This window comes from Zerene cesonia, chromosome 16 (assembly GCF_012273895.1).
Source record: "Zerene cesonia ecotype Mississippi chromosome 16, Zerene_cesonia_1.1, whole genome shotgun sequence".
Lineage (NCBI taxonomy): Eukaryota > Metazoa > Arthropoda > Insecta > Lepidoptera > Pieridae > Zerene > Zerene cesonia.
In genome coordinates this window covers 687,439-702,169 of record NC_052117.1, presented here as the reverse complement: position 1 = coordinate 702,169, position 14,731 = coordinate 687,439, and the positions used below count along the sequence as shown (strand labels likewise).

Here is a 14,731-nt window from a genome sequence, read left to right as displayed (position 1 = left end):
AACTAGATTTCATATACAAATTCTGATTAGAAACTAATTTTAACAATAAACACATTTCATAAAAATACTCGTCTTACAACGGTCCTACCCCAATACTCATCGATTATTACCGACGCGATGGCTATGCGCTACCTACTCATATATATTAGTATCTATTTCTATCAAGGTCACAGCGTTATGCACTAATAAAGACTAAAGTACAACCGCAAATTACATTGTCACATATATATTGTAATATCGAGAGAAAACATGCGAACAACAAAGGATTAAAAAAAGTGTCCTTCGCCAAACAAAAGCGAATCTTATATTAAATACATCCACACACGGCATCTGTAAACTGGCACGTGATTAAAAAGTAAAAACTTGTTTGTTATCGCAACTGCATTACAGCTTAAAAATAGCCGAATGAAATTATATAGCAGCTAATCGACAGTAAATATAGTTGGTACTTGTTTATCAATAATAAAAACGGTCGCACTAATAGTGACTCGAAACACGACTATTGTGACCCTATGATTGTTAAGATAACTGAATTATGACATAATATTTAACTATTGTTTTTGCTATTCCGCCCACTACGCGAATACTGATAGTTATTAGTCGGTATGAGTTATGACGCTCGAGTCCGAATAGGAAAAAATAAGCATGTAGGTAGGTAGATAGGATTCAATTAACATTGCCATGCCATTTGGATTGTGTTACGATAATTATGTACTTTGTAGTTATGAATAAAAAAATATGGCAGCCATTTTACGAAACGCTAAACACATAATATTATCAAATGTTCATTGCATACTTTCTATGAGTCGACCGTCGAGAGCATTCCATTTAAAGCGCGCTATTTGTTTTGTGTTGGCATGCAAAGGAAATATAAAATGTGCACTCAGCGACATTGAGATTTCGGCTCGCTAATGTGAATAGAAAGCGATGCTCTAACTTATCGGTCAATTGGACAAACAACTATGATTTTTGCTGCATAATTTTCAAGGGCATTCCAATCTGCCAGCATATAAACTACCATAGATGTATTGCATTAGCGTTTTCCATATGATTTATGAATGAAAATAGCTAAGTGCCAATTGAAAACTATTTGAAATAAATATTTGTTTCATGTAATTAATACAGTAATAAAGGAAAAAACTTACGAACTCGGCAGCGATACGTGTATCACACACATGACGTCACTTGACGCAGCACAAACCAGAATTATTAAGGAAAATGAATAGCAAACTAAATAAAAACAGCACTGAAATGAACTATGCACTAGACTTTATTAGATACAATATAATAGTTAAGTCATAACGAGCGATTTAGGACATTTTATAATATTTATTATTGTCACTGACTCCAGTTTTGACAAGATGGTCGCGCACCGACTGTTTTGCTTTGGTTGTCAGCTGATACGAAGCACTGTTCCGTTTCAAGACAAGCTGACAAATATACTATCTCTTTTTAATACGTGTGAAACCGAAAGCAAAGAATGAGACGGATAGATAACACTTGCTAATGAAGACATTGGGTGCCCAACAAACGTCACTTTTTGTTGCATATAATAATGTAAAGGGAAAACCCTGAAATAAAAACTCTTACCTGATGTTGATGAATTGGAAACACTGAAGAAATTATTAAAAATGATTTTCTATTTCACAAGACTGCGTAACCAATAAGAGTTAAGCTATATTTGGGCGTGACAAAGCAATGTGTACGGCATCATGAACGCCATCTTGTTATTGTTTTGAAAATGTCGACGACGTAAACAAATATAATGTTTTACGTAATTCGTCTAGTGCAGTGTCACTTTGTGTAAAACTGTGCATTACATTTTGATTTATTACTTTTAAGCTGTTTTTTTTAGTTTGTCAAATGATTTATATGAAATGATCATGTGAAAAGTAAGATGTAAATTCATAGTTGTATTCGAGATAAACTAGATGGCGGTAGTATTACTGAACACCGATTTATGATTTTAACCAATATGTACAATATCATAATTTATACTTCCATTGTAAGTAGGATATTACTCACAACCTACTTTACTAATAAGAGACTAATTACCATCAATAAACATATGTCTATCATTCAAATTCATATTCCTTTGTCCGATTTGTTTTTAATCATAAATTTGCACCCACTTGTAGATATTTACTACTTGCTTGGAATTTTGTTTTATGACGTTATTTTTAGCCACAAGGTCATTGAACAAAATTTTACATAATATTATCATTACCCTTATTAGAATGTCACTAATATCACACTTTTTTTATGACAGTACTCGTTTAATAATTTATTGTACGTAAAATGATATTACAAGACATTTTTTTTTAACTTATGAGATTCAAGATGAAGATTTCTTTCATTGTTATTGTAACTCAATTAACCTATCAAAATTCTTTGAAATCTATGTTATGTACATACAACACGCACTAATTATAAGAAGATGCATAAGGCCACTCAGTAAGAACTTCTACCCGGTAACGATTGCAACATTGCGCACACCTGCGGTTCCAGAAAAGATGACGGCAATCCACGACCGCGACGCTGCCCCGCCGAAGACGAGGGACACTCTTGGTTCCAACATTGAACCGGAGGGACGTAGTAAATAAGTTAGATATAATTTAAAATGTAATTTTTTTCTTACATTAAATTATTAATAAGCAAATTTCGGTTTTTTTTTGCGCCTTCGCGGTCAATTTAATTTCTATACTAATATTATAAAGCTGAAGAGTTTGTTTATTTGTTGAACGCACTAATCTCTAATATTTAGTAAGTAGTAGTTGAAAAATTCTTTCAGTGTTAGATAGCCCATTAATTGAGGAAGGCTATATATAGGCTATATATATACTACGGGCGAAGCCGGGGTTGACCGCTAGTTAGTAAAAAAAATCTGAAGAGCTCACATATGTACGATCTTATAAGGAAGTCATTATTCCTTGATCAATACAATGTAGTATTTAAGAAAATAATATTTATCTACAAAAAATAATGTAAATCTATACATATGCGGACAGTACACGGTTTAAAAGTTTATTATGCTTCATTGCAAAAAAATACGCCTACCCGATTAGATTAGCAATATTTAGGCACATTTATGTCCATGATAGTATACACAAGTTAATGATTTGTGTTTTTTATGATTAACACATGTATATAATACATGTGTTTTAACACACGTATATAATATATGTGTTAACAAAATTTGTAGTCTATGTTATTTATAAAGCCCTGTCTGTGTCCCTTAGTGGAGTAAGGAGCAGATGATATATATCTGTTTCACTGATCGATTTTTTGTGGACAAGTAGGTGATCACCTTCTGTGTCCTGCCAGACCAAGACATTTTTTTTGTCAGTCCCCACCAGGGGAATCGAGCCCAGGACCCCTCGGATATACGGTCACGCGTCAACTACTGTACCAAGGAGTCACGGTTTAGTCATTCTATGTTTATATCATTGTATGTTTATACGATAGATAGATGTTTAAAAAAAACGGTCTTGTAGAAGAAGTAAACTATAAATAAAATCTGTATCCATTAGATATAGATTTTGCGTTATACCTAAAGAGATATATGTAAGAATGAAAATAATTTGTTTTTTAAACACATATTTGGGTTTGGTATCGATCCAGTAACACCCCCTGCTATTTATTTTTCCAATATTTTCAATACAGTACAGAGTTGATCCTTCTACAGATTTATTATATGTATAGATTGTAGTCGCTTTAGTAAAGGTCTGCAGTTATTTTTTATGGGTTCATAAAAAATCATTGCATCAAATAAAACACAAAATAAACTTGTACATCCATTTACTTCAACACCAAGGATAATATTTACAGATTATATACAGTTTTTACAAACATATTTACTTGATTTCATACTCACAAGAACCTTGTAATTATTTAAAGAAATTATATTACAATTCGTATATAATATAATCAATGTCTTACAAACATTATTTAAATACATCTTTCATACAGATTACACAACACAGTAATAAGATATTTTTCGCCTTCTTTTCTTACGGAGGAAATTGCGTTACGGAAGGGATAAAGTTTTAAGGTCATTCCTTAAATTGGGTGTAGTCATTCAGAGTAAGTAATTTAGAATAAATGCAAGCAGGCGGAAAATCATTTAAAGTAGAAATTTAGAGAATAACCTTACAAACAACAAAACAGATTAAAAAATACAGAAACGAGTTTTTATACGATATATTTTGAATTAGGAACATATTCTTTTTTTATTAAGTGACCACAGATAAGCTAACGTATACGTTCAATACACAGATAAGAAAACTAAACAATTATTGCTTGAAGTAAAAAGTGTCACAACCGGGAATTAAGCGATAATTACTTATTAAAATATAATAGATAACTAGATAACTAATACACCAATTACTTAATTTTAGTTGATTTTTACATATTTACACATTAAATCGTGAGTGTCCTATAGGTATGTTTGGTGCAAATTCGACATTGAAATTAACAAAAAATTTAATCTAAATATAAATTCAAATTTCAACAATATTGTATTATACTAGCAGCTGTGCCGCCCGGATTAGGCAGTTTTGACGCGTAGGTAAACTTGTGTTATTCTGGTACACAGCTACATCGTTGCCAAGTATCATCAAAATCAGTTCAGTGGTTTGTAAAAGTAACAAACATGCATCCATTAATTTAACGTTAAAAGGAGGAGTTATGATACATCAATCAATTCATTTCGACATAGAGTAACGTTTACAGTTTTGGGCACACTAATCGATGGTTTGGCTTCGTCAAAACGTAAATCATCACGTAATAGCTAGATCACGACAATAATTTTTGTACATTTAACTAGGAAAAGGGTTCTTTGATGGATTATTGTCTAAAGGTAAAGGAGCTTCACATAGAACAAAAACTATAACTAAAAATAAAATGTAACTACTGTTACTTAGACTATAGTTAAAACCCGTTTTCCGTTATATCGCATTTTTTAACTTAGAACAAATTGTAACTACACGTCTTTGTTACCACCAGTTCTAACTAGCGTTAAAACTAAAATCTAATATATAAAATTCTCAAGTTTTCGTTGCAATACTCCTCCGAAACGGCTTAACCGATTCTTATGAAATTTTGTGTGCATATCGGATGTTTGAGAATCGGCTAACATCTATTTTTCATACCTCTAAATGATCAGAGTAAGGCAGAACAGCGTTTGCCGGGTGCAGCTGCAACTAGCTAGTTATTAATAAAAAAATATGAATAAATGATACTGTTAAAGACATTTTGTTGTACATAATATTTTTCAACGCGTTTTATACTTGGAATTAGTTGTAGTGTTAGCTACAACTAGCACTATCAAGGGAAAACGCATTCTTACGGAAAACGGGTTTTTACTGTATTAAATTATATACATAAAACTAACATAAACACTATAAACTAATACCCGTACAATTTCTTTGGTTTACATAGAAAAATTGTAAATTTTCGTTATATCTATAAAGGACATGTGAAGACGAAATTAATGACAGTCAATATAATAAACGGCCACAGTGTAAAAGTCAGTCATAGAATCCTTATAACCCTCAAAAATTTAAGAACAATACAGTATCTTCCTAAACGCCTTCCTAAACTCTGGATTGAAGATCGTATAGATGACTGGATTGAGGAAAGAGTTGATGTAACCAAGCCAAGTGGTGAGGATGAACACCGTGACGCCTGGTGAACAGTTCAGACCGAACTTGGTGCACAGGGCATCCAGCACTGAGCAGGTGAAGAACGGCGCCCAACAGAAGAGGAATACACCTGGAAAAGGGAAATATATGCACCTGCATGAGGCTTTGCATGTTAAACTTAGGGTCTGATAAAATTTCAGTATGTTCTATGACCAATTTGTTTTGTTTAATCAAGTGTCAGAGTATATTCGCCTATTGAGGCCTATTTCCTTCTCCTAACCCTTCCCAGTCCATTCCTTCTTTCCACTCATCAATCCTTTCCTTATCCCATATCCCTTAAAAGCGGGCAGCGCATTTTCAGAGGTCTGAGAATGTTCATGGGCGGTGGTGACCGTTTACCATCAGGCGAACCACCAGCTCAGTTGCCCGGTATGACATTAATAATAATAATGACATTAAGCCCGCAGGGCACCTTGTGGCGAGGTGACGGGGAGTAGCGCCCCCGCGGTCCTTAGTTCTCCCGGGGGAGGTCCCTGTCCTCACCTCCGGACTGTCTCGGAGGCAGTTCGGAGTGAACAATGACGAGGCTCAGGATCCCCCACCTCTGGCTTGCCTTAATTGGCCGTCCAGAGTGGAGATGCAAGAGCTATATTCTCGGGGGTGGAAGTGTCTAATGGCGTAATAGCGGGGAAACCCAATCCGGGCCTGCGGGCCCGCGATGGTGAAACCGGTGCCGCACCTCTCTACACCCCTAGCCAGTCAGCTGGTGTTGCCCCCTTGTTGCCATTTTAGGTAACTTTTTTGGGAGCCCATCGACCGAACTGGCAAGTCACCGTCTGCCACTATTTTTCAATTTTTCGAAGTTGAAAAGGCCCATAGTTTCCCATAGACCCAACCTACCAATCCATCGAACACCCCCTTTCCATAGCCCAGTTTTTTCCATGCCATTTTTTTGCAATAGTCCTACATCGGCCGCGGATTGCCCAGGGCTGTATCTCTATAGTGCAGTCATGGGCAGGCTGCGGCTGGTGTCCCACAACACATTAAATTCTCTAAAGGGCCTCTGCGTGTTGGATCTGTGTCCCCACGTAAGCCTTCCAAAAGACCGGGTGCTTTCTTTCTGGAGGTACCCGAGTATTATGGAGAGATGACATTAATAATATTACGTGTATTTATATATGATATATGTATGGGTCTGGAGATAGCTAGGAGGCTGGAGAGTGACATGGGCTACTTTTTAGCACAGTGAAGTATATAATTCTCATGAATTTGATAAAAATATTGCGACGCAAAGTGGAATAATAAGAAATGAATAACGAAAGTTCATAAGTATGTGTTATGTTACATGATGGATATGTGCTCTGAAAAGGGTCTAAACTCTAAAGATCCCATTTCGCTGACCTGCCTGAGGGTCCTCTTAATTTATTTTACACTTATTTTTCAAGTAATCCGATAGTTTGAAAGGGGATTTAAAGGTTGTTAACAGTTATATTATTAATCTGGAAAATAACTTCAATTTTGTTCGGACGAAAATGAGTTTTGCAAGTTTTCCAAAATATATATAGTGAATGAATAGTGAAGTTCAATTAGTGAAAATACTTCCGAAGACTACTCAAAGACATACATAGTAACAAATTTTACCTCGTTTATAATATAAGTATAGAAGTAAGGATAACTATGGAATTGTAAGAAGCCTATATAAATATTATGTGAAAATATAACACTGCGACTCAGCATGTGACTGAAAGTCAGTGTTGATATCAGTTTGTTTTAGAAACTAGATATCAACACTGACTTTCTTCTTGAAATATATTAAAATTCAGAAAGATTAGACACTCAATAAGATGCTTGTCAATTTAGTCTGCAGAATGTCCCAAAGACATGGATCTGACCATTTGAGTCTTGGTTAGAACGATGGTTATAAAGCCACTATTCTTTTTAATACTATATCCTGGACCTACCCTACCAACTCACCTAAAACAATAGCCAGTGTCTGCGTCGCCTTCTTCTCCTTCTTGGCGAATGACTTTGCTCTCATCTTGCCGGCTCTGTTGGCTCGGAATATCGTGAACCGGGCTGCTGATGCCGCCGACCTAAACCGTCTCCGGGGAGTCGTGATGAGGGAGCTGTTACTCAGACGACTGAGCTTTTTCCTAGATAAGATTATGAGCTGTCAGTTCTGAATCGAGGCTAACGAAGTCTTTTTAGTAGACTTAAAGAAGTTTCCATTTTTGGACTCGTTTTTTTCAAATTTAGTTTTTATGTTACCGATAGTACGTACGACGTAGGTACCGATTAACGTATTTATTTAATTTAATACCTGTGCTCCCAATGATTTAATTCCATGTAATTCCGGCAAATGAAATTAATATACAACCAGTTTACAACTATTACCGATTGCGGAAGATAGGTGAAGACAGAGATAGCGATGTAGTTTAGACACGAGAGCGATAAGGACGCGTAATATTGTGCGTGGAAATTGTCAGAAACAGATTAAAATTTCAATTCTATAATGTATAATATCATTGATAATACCACAGTAATACGTGTATTCATTGTATTTTCACAAATAATAAACCGAAAGCAATTGCGGTGAAAATGCCATGTTATTGTCATGCAAATATTCATCAATATTATGATATTTTGCATAATAATTATTTTCGAAACGCATTTATTCTCTCGACTGTACAAAATTAACAAAGGCCGTTCAATTTTTATAGGTACATTCGAGGACAAAATATGAATTGATTCTTTGCCATTAATTGTTGTTTATGAATGTTTATTTTAGTTTCATTATCTTAATTCTTTATGTGTGTATTAAAAGGGATTTATTTTTTTGTTTTCACCATCTTTGTTTGGATTCTGGTATAAAGGGTAACGTTAGGATATTTATAGCTATCTGGTCAATAAGCTAGACCCTTCTAGACTCTTCAAGAGATTCGGAAGTCAATACTACTAAGAACTGAGAAACTATACACAGTAGTACACAGTAGTCAACGATAGTTTTATCATCTGCGTCAGAGTTTTCATACATTTCATTGATTCATGTACTTATAACACAAACTTCATATAAACAGAGTGTAAATAAACAAAAATAAATCAAGACAAAAACATAATATTTTTTAATCATAAAATTAAATATGTATTTCTCTCCCGACTGTACGCTCAATTAAGGGACATTATTCCATAAGTGTCCACCAGATGGCGGATCATCCTTCATGCTCAAGGAAATGGTTTTTGCGTTAAAAGGAATTATGATTGCGATTTGCGATTCGGTCGCTTCATTCGCGGGTTTTTTGAATTATTTTAATTTCGAATTTAATTCTAATGGCGCTTCAATTGCGCGGGAAAGATGTGTTTGTAAACAATATTGGGTCAATCACGCCATTCACTATTCATTTAGCCATTTATAAGGCTAAATTCATGCCTCTATTGGTGATGTTACCTCTTTTTTTTAAAACAAAAGATAAAGAAGTGTGTGTAAACGTGCAGCTGTATTAAACACATAAAAACCATTTTGTAAGAAAGCTTTAATTTAGATTTAATTTTTAATTAATTTAAGTTTATTATAAACAAAACACTTTTTAGTGAAATATACAATTTTCTTTAAAAATTAGATATTTATATACTGGTAGGAGAAAATTTCAGTACTCAGTTCATTTCCTGTATTTATTTTCCTTTTTACTATATTAAGTCTAACCTAAACGTATTATAAAAATGAAATAGCATTATATATTGAACTTATATTTCCTTTATATGTATATGTTATTTTTTTATAATCTCTTGTTGTGTGTTTTTGTTCTGTGCGTGTTTTAAAATACTTTTCTTTCCTTATTTATTTCTTCCCATAGGCAAATATAAGAAGCGTTACTTATTTTTGTCTATGTAAAGAGTTTTAGTAGAGAAACTCCGCCCATATCAGTCCATAAATCGCAAGCAAAACAAGTAGTACCATATCTTTTTTATAAATGGATACTTAGAAAGTAATCAATGAATAAAAACACACAACAAAAATATAAATGGCAATATTATTTTTCTTGTATTTCACACACACACATGTCAAAAATAAGATGCAAATATGGACTCACTTCAACTCTGGCTTCCTTGCTTCCTCCTTCTTCCCTCTCCCGCCCTTGGGTGAAGGAGGGGGTGAATGGTCCTTATCCACGTCCATGTTGGAGGGGACATAACCAGAGTCATTGTTAGTGTTCGGGTCCACCATTGGAATGGGGGACGCTAGGTTTGCCATAATTCTAGAAATAAGTACAATATTATTGAAAAAACCCTGATAAAAAAACATTATTTTAAGGGGACGGAGCTAAAATACGTAACATAAAAAAAAAATTATATGTATCTTTGTGATTTTTTTTGTATCGGGTCACATGGTGCATTATGTTTTCAACGCTATCAAATAATTGTTTATTCATAGAAGCATATCCATACACTATTTTTATGCATTGGATCAATTTTTAAGGCATTATAAAACAAACTTTTAGCTTTCGTAAATATGCCCTTAAGTAAACGATCTATCTGCCTATCTATCTCTTTTCATATTTACCAACATATCTAAATCACTCTGATTGATGTACTTTATTTACTCTACGTAAAATGCAATGAGCGGATAGCTTGTTTGGGAATGAGCCAGGAAACACAGTAAATATAATCTATATATATAAAATTCTCGTGTCACAGTTTTCGTTGCCATACTCCTCCGAAACGGCTTGACCGATTCCTCTGAAATTTGGTAAGCATATTGGGTAGGTCTGAGAATCGGCCAACATCTATTTTTTATCCGGATATTCCTACGGGAAACGGACTTACGCGGGTGAAACCGCGGGGCGCAGCTAGTAGTAATATAAAAAGCAAATGTAATCTAAATAATAAATAACTTTTGACACTGAACGAAATTTCTTTTTAGATATCTACATGGAAAAAATCTCTGTTACCAACATCTTAATATATAAAATCGAGTGTCGTGATGTATATTCCCAATGAACTCTTCACCAACTCAACCGATTTTGAAGAAATTTGGCATTTTATATGTAATTTGGTCCAACTTAAGATATAGGATAGTTTTATTTCGATATTTTTAATTATAACTCTTTTTAATTACAACGCGTGGCCGGGTATGCTAATTATTGTTATATTTTCTTGCTTTCCTCACTTACAGGCCTGTTTCCTCCACTACAGCAGCGAGCATGAATCTTGCAGACCTCGTGTGCGCCAAGTCATCAGCGTATACTCCCATTTCGGATTTGTCGTAACTGCGGAATAATGCAAGATAATAGTTGTATAAACAAACATTTATATGAGCAAACATTTTGACCCGACTTCGTCCTATAAACTTTAAATAGACGTTTTGTCCAACAATTATTTAAGGTTTTTTTTCTGACAGTTAAAAATACACTAAAATAATTATCGAAATCCGGTTTATCGAATGATTTTAATCAAAATTCTACTAGTATTAAGATGTATACAAAGCTTTAATTATGAATACTAGCTTTTAATAGCAGTGTGACTTTGACAGCCAACGACCGGGCTCAGTTGGGTGCCTTTGGCTCTGGCCTATATCCAGTAGTGGATAGCTAAGGACTGATGATGATGTAACTCTGATCATTTATTACGAGTTTACGAATAGATAAGGAAACCGATTCTGATATCATCAACATAGTGAAAAGAATCTCTCTGCCCAACATGTCTTCCAAAATTTTAAGTAAAATTTATTCCACACAGTTTATCAACTTCCAAGCCTTCAAAATCCAAACCAAACACAAAATCATCATACAATACCTACTTGTCATCATCATCATCGTTGCTCCCTGCCGATGCCGTGTTTGTCGGCCTGTCCTCCAACGGTGCGTCGTACCGGTGCGTCTGCGCAACGTTCTCAATGATCACCGCTGTGGGCCCGGAGGACATAGCCGAGCTTATGGTGGATGACGTTTTCGCTGTACGTTGCTTTTTCGCTCGTTGACGTATCGCCTGGAAGGATGGATGTCTCACCACCAGTGGCGTAGCTATCATAGGGCCAGGTGGTGCAGTGCACCAGGGCCCCGGAGCTCAAGGGGCCCTCTAACCTCAGCTTTGAAAGGGGGGAGGAAGGCGCAAAGAGGGGAGGAGGGCCCGATTCTTTCCCTATGCCCCAGGGCCCTTGGCCCCCTAGCTACGCTACTGCTCACCACGTGTCAAATGGTGATTAAACCTCCCCTCCAGCAAGATTAGCAGATCAATTTAAACAACGTTCAATTTTGCGTAGATAAGTAATTGGTACTTGGACAAATTAAAGGCGATGTTATTTACGGTTCTGATATTTAAAGAAACTTTTGTCTCTATGAATTTTGCTCTATGTTATAGGTATATGTATCCAAACCTCAATACAGTTCAATGGTTAAGTTCGACTCAAACTTTTCTCAGTTTCACGTTTAATATTCGTGTCAAACAAACCGCGGGAGGTTAGCGACTGAAATGAACCTGTAATGGCCAACCTAAGAAATATAGCGTCTATTAAGCTCATATTGCAAATAAAACGAGCAGTCAGTTATTATAATTCTAAAATTTATTGCTCTTAACTGAAACACGAAATGAGAATCTCATGACAAACGGGCCTAGTTCACAAGTTCAATTTATGGATTATTAAATATGATATTAACTTCGGCGTAGGCAGTTATTTTATTGCCAAAAAATTGCCTCTTCTTTAACTATGCGTAATTTTGTTGTGTTCATTTCCTGCGGACTCCGGGAAGGATCAAATTATGTTTATGCTACTTAAAAAAGAGAAATACTTTCTCTTTTAATATTTAGTTTTATAGCAATGAAAAATTTTTTGATCATCCGCCTCGTGATCAAATTTTTTCCCATTCTTTCAAAATTTGTCAATACTTTCTCTTATATTTCTAATTTGGTAACTGAACTGTTTCTGTTATTTTGAAATATTCGACGAAACATTCGTATTCAAACAGACAAATTTCAAATCAAATAACTGCTGCACTGTTTATATATTTTATAGTCGTATTTGCCTCGTTTTTCGAACCAATGTGTAAATGCACTATCGCTAAGAACGAAATTCTGTCTTATATATATATATATATATATATATATATAAGACAGAATTTCGTCCTTACCTTTGAAATTCTATCCGAGCTTAATTATTAAATCATAAGTTAAGATTTCGTCCTAAACCCTTATTTAGAGGTTGGGTCTGAAATGAATCATGTAGCTATAAGCTTTGTAGTTCTGAATAATTAATGGTAGGTTTCCTTAGTGTGAATTTCCACGTAACTTACTACTTCATGTGAAATAGGACTTGAAACAGAAACAGAAGGTTTATTTTTATTAAATTAGGTAATACATATTTGACCAAAACTTCCAATGAAAAAAATAGATACAGATGATTATAGAATCTCCTCCTTTTCGCTTTTGAAAGTCGGTTAATAGTAATCTATAAATATAGAAATATATATTTAATACGAAAAAAAAACCTGTAGTTCTACAAGCACTTTGTACAGAGGAGAGCGGGCAAGAAACTTTGTAATTACTCTTTTAAAATCATATCAATGTATCAAAAAATTTTATTTGAATAATCTTGCCATATCTTTTACCGCCCCGGCTTCGCTCGTGGTACATATATAGCCTATAGCATTCCTCAATAAATGGGCTATCTAACATTGAAAGAATTTTTCAAATCGGACCAGTAGTTACCGAGATTAGTGCGTTCAAACAAATAAACAAACTCTTCAGCTTCAGCGATAAGCTCCTTTAATTCGCCAAGTCCTATTTAGTAGTATCCGATTCGCAATATTTTTATGTCATATACATACATTATTTTTATGTCTAGCAAGCAACGTATAATATGTAATCAAACCATACAGATTGTCATTCAATTCTTTCTAATGTGTGATTAAAATCGTAGTAAGCGTTTTTTTGATGTTAAAATAAATAAATAAATAAATTAGATTTAAAAATTTCACTCCATGCATAATCATGGTCACGAAATTAATTAATTAAAACTTCACAACGTTGTTCATATTAAAATACGAGCGAAACGTATATTTTTTCTTTAAAATTGTGCATAATTACAACTCCATACATTTCAAATTAAATATTATACTTTATAAATTTATTTAACACATACAATCTACATCGGTGCTCTAGCATAATGGGTTGAGCTTTAAAAAAAACAGGCGGAGGCTCAGTAGTGAGGACCTCAGATTTAAAATAGACATTTTAAACAATCATGGTAAATAAATGATTCAAGGAGTAAAAATTTTGGGAATTGAGACATTTTACTTAAACGATACGAATTCCAGATCAAGCGTACTTCCAATAATGTATTATTTTGGCGAAACGGAAAGAACGCACACGGAATAATAATCTGTACTTTATACATGGTGATTTCGATTCAGTGTGTTGTTTAAAATCCTACTAATATTATAAATGCGAAAGTTTGTAAGGATGTGTGTGTGTTTGTTGCTCTTTCACGCAAAGACTACTGAACCGATTGCTATGAAATTTGGTACGTAGACAGCTGGACAACTGGAATAACATATAGGTAACTTTTTATCCCGATATTCCTACGGGATACGGACTTACTCGGGTGAAACCGCGGGGCGCAGCTAGTTTAAATATTAATATGTTTTGAATCTTTTACTTCAATTATTAAAGTAGTATTAAAATGCATTTCAATTAGTATTGTGAATAAGCTTATTATCTTTTATTATGTTTCGCAGCTTCATTCTTTGCGATTTATCTTAACGTGATGTAGTAGCGTATCTAGCTTGGGCCTTGCACGGTTTTTTAAAGTTAAAATATTATTAATTTAAATTTATATTTATAACTTTAAATTTATTTCCCTTTTTTTTTTTTTTTTGTAATGGCAACTCTGACGATACTTCTAAATACCGCTATACCCCTACCACTGCACCCCATCATTTCGTAAACGGTTCGTTACGGTGCGAGGATCATTCTGCGTTTCCGTGCTCAAGCCTTCGCACGTCTCTTAGAGATCAGTTGCTTTATTTTCGGCAAAAAATGGGAAAAAGGAAATCGGAAAAAACGGATGAGGAAATTCGTAGAAAAATTAAAAAACTAGA

The 14,731-nt window shown here is 34.4% G+C and overlaps 2 protein-coding genes across 3 annotated transcripts in view; both read right to left on the bottom strand.

The window, feature by feature from the left end:
- The window catches only part of LOC119832812, an 18,380-nt gene extending 16,985 nt beyond the window's left edge, over positions 1-1,395 (bottom strand). The window contains exon 1 of the mRNA XM_038356584.1: positions 1,146-1,395. The gene's annotated coding sequence lies outside the window, so the exon portion shown is untranslated. The remainder of the gene's footprint in view (positions 1-1,145) is intronic.
- Positions 1,396-5,322: 3,927 nt separating this feature from the next.
- The window catches only part of LOC119832813 (dopamine D2-like receptor), a 114,254-nt gene continuing 104,845 nt past the window's right edge, over positions 5,323-14,731 (bottom strand). For both annotated transcript variants that reach the window (XM_038356586.1, XM_038356585.1), the window contains exons 5-9: positions 11,437-11,624; positions 10,811-10,906; positions 9,731-9,895; positions 7,617-7,795; positions 5,323-5,772 (exon numbers count right to left, since the gene is read on the bottom strand). In XM_038356586.1, coding sequence (XP_038212514.1) covers positions 5,561-5,772; positions 7,617-7,795; positions 9,731-9,895; positions 10,811-10,906; positions 11,437-11,624 — 840 coding nt within the window. In that variant the 3' untranslated portion in view covers positions 5,323-5,560. The remainder of the gene's footprint in view (positions 5,773-7,616; positions 7,796-9,730; positions 9,896-10,810; positions 10,907-11,436; positions 11,625-14,731) is intronic.